Source organism: Salvelinus namaycush, chromosome 26 (genome assembly GCF_016432855.1).
Source record: "Salvelinus namaycush isolate Seneca chromosome 26, SaNama_1.0, whole genome shotgun sequence".
NCBI classification, from domain to species: Eukaryota; Metazoa; Chordata; class Actinopteri; order Salmoniformes; family Salmonidae; genus Salvelinus; species Salvelinus namaycush.
The window spans coordinates 33,664,448-33,672,972 of record NC_052332.1 but is presented as its reverse complement, the minus strand read 5'-3'; the positions used below and the strand labels follow the sequence as shown (position 1 = coordinate 33,672,972).

The window sequence follows — 8,525 nt, the reverse complement described above, 5'->3', positions numbered from 1 at the left end:
AGCATATACAACCACTGTTTTACACCAGACACATGTACATCTCTACCTTGCACACAGTGGTTGTATCTGAATTCTCTAAAATGCCTTTTTTCCTATAAGAGGGATATTATAATTATTTTATTATACCTTTATTTCAACAAGGAACACAGACTGAGACCAAGGTCTCTTTTACAGCAGGGCCCTGCGTATACATGTTTACACATACAGTTTAGATACAATGATTAAGAAACTACATAAGACAAACAAAACGATCACATAACACAAAAAAATACAGCAACAGATTATTACATTTACACATAGGTTATTCCCCTAACAGCACAAGAACTTGCATTACCCGAAACAGTTACAAGCGATACAAAAATAAAAATCCTCCAATAAATATTTAAAATGGGCAACAAATATTTAAAATGGGCATGGGCAACAAGAGTCTCAAGTTTAAGTTTAGTCTGCAGGCTATTCCATAGGCAAGGAGCATAACAGGAAACGGCAGCCATACCCAACTCTGAGGAAATCGCATGGGCCTCAAGTGTAATCCATGATTGAGACCTGGTTTTAGGAATTATAATTCTAATATTGATGAGTGATGATAAATAAGAAGGTAGTTAGAGCATGTTGTTCTCGTCTCACGGACAGCGAAGTCCAACCCACATTTTGATATAAAACACAGTGGTGTATATACTACAAAGCAGGTTCAATGAGTTAGTCAGCTATGTTCTGAAATAACTTTATTTTTTGGAAAGGTAAGCTTGAAATGGGCATGGCCTTTGACTCAACAACCAAAAGAAAATAGAGTTTAGCTTTCTTAATGAACCCCAACAAATCCAGTTACTTCTGGTTGTTTATCGAAGTTAGCTGGCTAACTCATTGAACCTGCTTTGTAGTATACCCCTCGGATCTAAAATAAGAACAAAAACTACTACCCATACCGAGGCCCTGTGCAGGTAAAGGAGCTCACATTTTCCTCTGACATTGGTAACCATGATCTTCTAACCAAACTGCGGCAGGTCCAGAATTGGCTGGATAAAAAGCACCGTGTCAGAATCACACTCAGAACAAGATGTATGGAACATGTACAGCCACTGGTGAGATATCTATCGGGGATTGGTTTACCTGTCTGGTGCACATCATCTAAAACACTTATCGTATACAGATGCTATTCACCATTCTGTTGTTTCAAAGACGCTGTAGAGATGATTGAATTATATGCATAACGACTACTACCATCTTCATGTACGTCATCTCCCTAACAAGCTCATGGAACTAGAGAACAGGTAACCATTAGTATTGCAACCAGTAAACCTCCCATTTCAGACCAAAATGTGTCAACCTGGACAAACCAGATACCTCTTCACTATTCTGTAGTTGAAACCAGCAAAATAGTTAGTTGGCTTTAATTTGTCTCTTTTTATTGCAAAAATATACATTGAATTCTGTATATGTACAACAACTTTCCTTTGGCAGAACAAAGACTCGTTAGCAACAAACTAGGCTCAGACATGCATAAATAAATATGTATTCTTGTGGACAGAAAAAGGAGTGTGCCCTATTGTCTGTACAAGGACTCCACGTTGACTTTCCTGAGATGTGCAAATGCGGAATAAGCCAAATGTTAATGTTGTATTTCTATATGGAACGCTGTTTGGGTCTTCGCGTGTCAAAAAAGATACACGTGAAATAACACTAATTGACATGTCAAATAAACTTGTTGACCAATCAGGACCTGAATATGACTGCACGTCACATAATAATTTAACACGTTCATTAATTTTGTATGTAGCTATTACACATCCATTACACTCACCCTTGTATTTCATGTCAACGGTTCATCGATACGTATGCTATGATAGTTGTCTCGCGCACCTACAGTGCTGGTCATAAAAAAAGCCAGCTAGCTGATGACGCAAACAATGTTCTTCCCCAAAAACAGAGCAAAACGACATCTTTTTCACCATGCTAGGTGTCATCATCTAAAATAACCCTAATTTATAAAACCGTTCTTATTGGTTAATGGTGGTCGAGACACATCTGTGAAGCTAGCCACAATAGTGGACTTCGCGGTTAGCCTTCAAAGTTAAAGTATGTTATTGACAGTGACGTAAATGAATACAACTTGTAGAATTATGCCATAATTGAATAGATTATTATGCACGAGGTTGGAATGTTATATAAAAACAAAATACAATAATTTGGTAATTTGACAAATCTGTTGAAATCACACTGGATGTATTAGACTTTAGAATTGCATTGGGGGCATACTTATTTCACTGTACAGCCTTACCTATGGATTGTGGATCAATGGCATGGGGTATCAGTCTACTCAGTGACACCCAGAGAACATTAGCATTGTAGCTCTTATTGCGAGACAACTGAATTTAGCTATATTTATTGTCAACCTACTATGTGTATTGAACAGTATTCCCTAGGAAAAACAATACTGCATGGATGTTTTGGAGTCTGATAACTCTTGAGGACGTTGGGGAAAAAATATATTGGGTATTGAGTAGACTGATACCTAATTTCACTGTAAAGCTCTACAGTACAATATGAAAACGCATCGTTCGTGGCCGGCGTGTGCTTGTTTGCAGACTCTTTTTGTACAGCTTTGACAGTGCTACTGATAGTAGTGGCGGCGCTTGGCTTGCACGTGCAAATTCAGCACACAACATTCAATAATAGAATTGAGTTATTTGACATGTATCTTTTTTGACACGCAAAGACCCAAACGCATTCCATACTTTTATGGTTTTGACAGCAGGACACAACCCTGGAGCAGGTAGTGCAACAGAGGTGCTGATGGGAATTATTTCCAAACCCAAAGTCATCCAATATGGCAGAGCTTCCAAACCCAAAGAAATGAACAGTTGCCGCAGCACCATCCTGATACCAGCTCACAGCCCACCATGCCCAACACATCACCTACAGTTCTCCCCACAGACCTCACAGCACTTAATACAATCAAACTGAACAGTTGTGCGTGTAAACTCATGAGTTCAAGTACAAATTAAAAATCTACGCACAGTGAACTACACTAGCGAGGGCAATATCATGTTTTTTTGAGGGGGGGTTGTCTGGAGTAATTTTACTCCAATTGGCACTGAAAGTAATACTGTCATATGGCAAAATCCGGTCGGGTGGTCACGGTTTGATTTCTTAACCAGAGTTGAAAACGACTGTGTCCTGAAGAAGGGATACCAGTGTAATAGGCTCTGATCCAACAGTGTTCGTTTGCTCTGACTGACCCCTTGCAATGGATTCTGATTGCAAAGCTGCATGGGGCTTTGGATGACTGTTATTCTTAGGCTTGTAACCACTCAGTCTGGAAACCAGGGATCGCTTGGGTCGGGGTTTCTTCTGCAAACATGAAAAATGGATCATTAGCTAATACAGGGCTGAAACACTAACAGTTACAAATCAATAAACAATAACATGTATTAACCATTTTCATAGGATGCGAGGAACAGCACAAAATGTAAGGTTTAAGTACTAACTACAAGTGTTAAAATAAAATGAACGTATTCAAGCATACATGGCATGCCTATTCTAACCTGTTTCTTCCTTTCTGGATCGTGGACAACATTGTGGCGTTGTAAGCTTTGCTGCGAAAGACAGAGTTTTCTATTAGAGGGAACATAGGTCCATATATCCATGTTATCACTGACATTTTGACTGTTACGAAAATTTCTGAGGACAACTCTCCCATACAAATGCACCTTCAGATATAGAAGCTGATTGACTAATAAGAGTGAGGTGAATCTGGTAGCAACACAACAAGACTCTGGTCAGGTATCCATACCTTCATGGCAAAGGTCTTTCCACAGCCTTCATGGGGGCAGGTGTAAGGCCGTAGCTCCTCATGGTAAGAGCCGATGTGGCTTTGCAGGTTGAATGGCGTGGTGAAGGACCTCTGGCACCCCTCCCTGGGACAGATAAACACCTGGCGCTCCTCTGTGTGGACACGCTGGTGCTGCTTCAGGAACCAGGTGTCGCGAAACACCTTGTTGCACTCATTACACTGAAAAAGGGCTGGAGGCACAAACAATCACCCTGCAGCGACCTTCATTGACCTCTGAGACATACATTGTTGTAATTGTTTTTGTACACATACTATTCTGAAAGCAATGTGTCAATCGTAAGGTGCGAGACAGCATACCTCTGTGTATGTGTTTCCTATGGTTAGTATACTCAGTCCAGGTCTTTCCGATGAAAGAACAGCCATCTTTTTCACAGGGGTAGCCTGTGAGAGAAAAACAACATTTTAGCAGTTACAGGGCTCAGTGTCACTCCCAGACAATCCAGCTGCAGGATCAGGAGATAAATCTTACCTCTGTGCACCTTCTCGTGAAGCCGTAGTTTATTGGGGAAAGTGAATTGTTTCTCGCAGCCCTCAAAGGTACAGCTATAAAGCCAGTGAGCGAGAAAGACAAAGGCAGATTAGTATAACAAGCTTGCACTGACCACTAAGAAGTGTTGTTCTCTAGACCAAAGCTAGGAGTGCTAGGCATGTATTGTACTGGGTTACTATCTCCTGGATATTCAGTTCACAGGGCTCAAATTTTTCATATTTAAAATTAATTTACATTCGCTCCAGGACATCTGTTTTCAACCAACAACATGGGGTAATACCATTAGCATAACAAACAGCTTAATTTACTCACTGAAAGGGAGGTAGTTTGGTGTGCTGCTGGCACTCATGTGACTTGAGCTGATTGTTCTTCCTGAACACTTTCCCACATCCCTCAAAGCTACACTGTAAACACAGAAGAGTAAAACAATTATGGCAGCAATGCAAATTACACACCTGTTAGCCAAGTACTGCATTTCATAATACCTTGGCTGACTAAGACCAATAAATGTAGTCAGATTAACTCACCACATATTCATACAGTTTCTCCTCATCATGGTTGTGTTTGCGATTAACATGTTTCTTCAAATTGTAATTTGTGGTGAAGGCCTCTGTGCATCCATCTACTGTACATCTGTCAACAAACAGAACAACACTTGTAGCCAATTTGTCTGTAATGTCCGCACTAGCTGGCTAAATAACACAAATACTACCTAAAGGGTCTCTCTCCACTGTGGCTCAACTGGTGCCGAGCTAGGTGGTACTTGTCGCAGAATGACTTGTCACAGCCGTCATGTTCACACACAAATGGTTTCTGCAGAATACAGAAAAAAATGGAAGCATTTGTAGAGGGGAAAAATCGTGGTGTGGTGGTGGAATTAAATGCACAACGTGGGATATTTCCTCTGTTCAATTGCCATTACAATTAATACCCATTGATTCTTGAAGAACAAGAAAACATAGTACAAAACTAGCTGCCTAAGCTTGGTTTAGTCTGTCTCATCTGAGCTATAAAAAAAACGTATTACTCTGGTGTTTGTTTTATATCGTCATTGAAGTCTGTATAACGTAACACAACGTCGATCTCAGAGACTGCCAGTCCTTGCATTCACAGCACAGTCTATCAGTTTGATACTGGTTTAATTTCCCCAGCAGCTTTATCAAACCACGTAGCGGGACTGCAGTTGTGCTGAAGCACGAACTCAGGCTTTAACTACCCAGCATTACATCAAAACCTATTTTCCCAGCGGAATCGCCTAACTACAGACCAAATACAGGGAATACAAAATTCACTTGCCGGTGTCCATGGCATGTCTCAAAATGTTGCTAGTTAGCGGTTAGCTGAGCAGTAAGCTGTACTCACCAGCCCTGTGTGCTTGCAAATATGAGCATCTAGTTTCCATGCTTTGTTGTACGACGCATGACAGTCAGAGAATGAACATATAAAACTTTTGCGCGGTACTTGCTGACTTAATTCCATTATAATAATAAAAAGCGAGGACCACAATGTGGCGTTGACCCACACACGTGCGGAGTTGACAGGAAGAAGACATTACGCCGCTACCATGTTGGCACTAAAGAGGGGGGTTGTAAAATTAAGAAAACTAAATACCATTCCAGTCACCAATCGCGTCAGTTAAGTGTATATTTTTGTTAAAAATTGTAATACTACGTCGAAACGGACACGTTGTTTCTGTGTTTTGTCGACGCATTTGGGTATTTTTCTTTCGACGTTTAAAATAGGCTGACCCAGCAAGCCATTGCACTCGTTTTGGCAGACGGAGTGCCCCGTTTCTGACTCCGGCATTCTCGGCGCCTGTGGAGACGGGAATCCTATGCGGAGTGAGCTGCTCAGTATTGAACGCAAATAAAAAAGCAAAACAAATTGTTGAGACAAAAATGTATATTGTTTCTGGATGTAAACATATTTTATGTTTTTGTGTACATCATTGGTCTAAGAGTAGGAAGTAGACTAAATCTCCAATCCAAAATCAAATCTAGAGTCGGCTTTCTATTTCGCAACAAAGCCTCCTTCACTCACGCCGCCAAATTTACCCTAGTAAAACTAACTATCCTACCGATCCTCGACTTCGGCGATGTCATCTACAAAATAGCTTCCAATACTCTACTGTTAGGATTTATGTTTATGCACTATAGGCTGTTAGCATATTGGTTGAAGGTGAATGTTGTTTTGTTGCACACACACACACAATACAGAGGGGTGTGTGTGTGTGTAGGTGTGTAAGGACTGACCACCACAGGCCATAAAAGCTGTGGACAGTCTGGAGAGGGGAGGGGTGCATCACTCTGGGCCAACCAGGATGGTGAAGAGACTGTTCAGTACCATATTAGGAATTGTTTGAGGGAATAATCGAGGGGGACACAGGATGGAGCTGCTCTACCCGACAACCAGATGTGGAGAAGGAAAACGCCAAGGGGCTTGGACAAGTTCGGGGGCCCACAAAGGAGGAGCAAGAGTATTAACCATGCTAAACCTCTACTATGATAGGCCAAATGGACAAGTTGAGAATAAAATTGTCATAGTATAAAACTACTATTTTTTATTTTTTTTTATTTTTTATTTTATTTAAATTTTATCCCCTTTTCTCCCCAATTTTCGTGGTATCCAATCGCTAGTAATTACTATCTTGTCTCATCGCTACAACTCCCGTACGGGCTCGGGAGAGACGAAGGTCGAAAGCCATGCGTCCTCCGAAGCACAACCCAACCAAGCCGCACTGCTTCTTTAACACAGCGCGCCTCCAACCCGGAAGCCAGCCGCACCAATGTGTCGGAGGAAACACCGTGCACCTGGCCCCCTTGGTTAGTATGCACTGCGCCCGGCCCGCCACAGGAGTCGCTGGAGCGCGATGAGACAAGGATATCCCTACCGGCCAAACCCACCCTAACCCGGACGACGCTAGCCCAATTGTGCGTCGCCCCACGGACCTCCCGGTCGCGGCCGGCTGCGACAGAGCCTGGGCGCAAACCCAGAGACTCTGGTGGCGCAGTTAGCACTGCGATGCAGTGCCCTAGACCACTGCGCCACCCGGGAGGCCCATAAAACTACTATTTTGAGTACATTCCACAGTTCTCTGATCTACCCTGCGCGGAGATACAGTGAACCCGTATATACGAAAATTGCATTTACCATTTATCGTCTGAGTTTAATTAAAATACTTAAAATATATTCGGTGACTATGAATCACATTTTGTCCTGATGCCAGATTTGAACTGACGCAAATCTCTTTCACTACTCAGCAAACTGGATGCAGTTTATCACAGTGCCATCCGTTTTGTTACTAAAGCACCTTATACCACCCACCACTGCGACCTGTATGCTCTAGTCGGCTGGCCCTCGCTACATGTTCGTCGTCAGACCCACTGGCTCCAGGTCATCTACAAGGCTATGCTAGGTAAAGCGCCGCCTTATCTCAGTTCACTGGTCACGATGGCAACACCCACCCGTAGCACGCGCTCCAGCAGGTGTATCTCACTGATCATCCCTAAAGCCAAAACCTCATTTGGCCGCCTTTCCTTCCAGTTCTCTGCTGCCTGCGACTGGAACGAATTGCAAAAATCTCTGAAGTTGGAGACTTTTATCTCCCTCAACAACTTTAAACATCTGCTATCTGAGCAGCTAACCGATCGCTGCAGCTGTACATAGTCCATCGGTATATAGCCCACCCAATTGTAAAGGATGGTTTTGTTCTCTTTTAACATAAATATATGCCTTATAGAAGTAGGACATGTTAATCACAAAACATAGTGTGACTGCAGAAAAGCTGTTGTTAATCTAGGGTGTCGACTGTGCAAACCACAAGGTTGAGACAAGATGGAAAAATGCTGAATAACAAGAAAACAGGAACTGAGGAATGTGTAGGGAAAATGCTGAATAACAAGAAAACAGGAACTGAGGAATGTGTAGGGAAAATGCTGAATAACAAGAAAACAGGAACGGAGGAATGAGTAGAAACCAACAAACCAGCTCAATCTTCACAAGAACCATTCCGGTCATTTCAATCCTGAGTGCTGTGACTGGACACCACCGATAGGCTAGCAAGTTTAAAACCACGCTAAGCCTCTACTGTGACAGGCCAACTCTAAAGTTGAAACTAACTCTGGAACAGTATAAAAGAAGATGTCTGTACTATTTCAGTCAGTTCTCTGCTTTACCCTGCGT

At 42.2% G+C, this 8,525-nt stretch overlaps 1 protein-coding gene across 1 annotated transcript; it reads right to left on the bottom strand.

Moving 5' to 3' along the window:
* Window positions 1–2,723: 2,723 nt before the first annotated feature.
* Window positions 2,724–5,869, bottom strand: gtf3aa (general transcription factor IIIAa). Its single transcript, XM_038964515.1, has 9 exons — window positions 5,706–5,869; window positions 5,056–5,156; window positions 4,871–4,976; window positions 4,656–4,747; window positions 4,323–4,396; window positions 4,151–4,234; window positions 3,794–4,023; window positions 3,546–3,596; window positions 2,724–3,351 (listed from the first exon to the last, which is right to left on the bottom strand). The coding sequence occupies exons 1-9, from the start codon at window positions 5,820–5,822 to the stop codon at window positions 3,151–3,153; spliced, it is 1,056 nt and encodes a 351-aa protein (XP_038820443.1). The 5' UTR covers window positions 5,823–5,869; the 3' UTR covers window positions 2,724–3,150.
* Window positions 5,870–8,525: the final 2,656 nt, after the last annotated feature.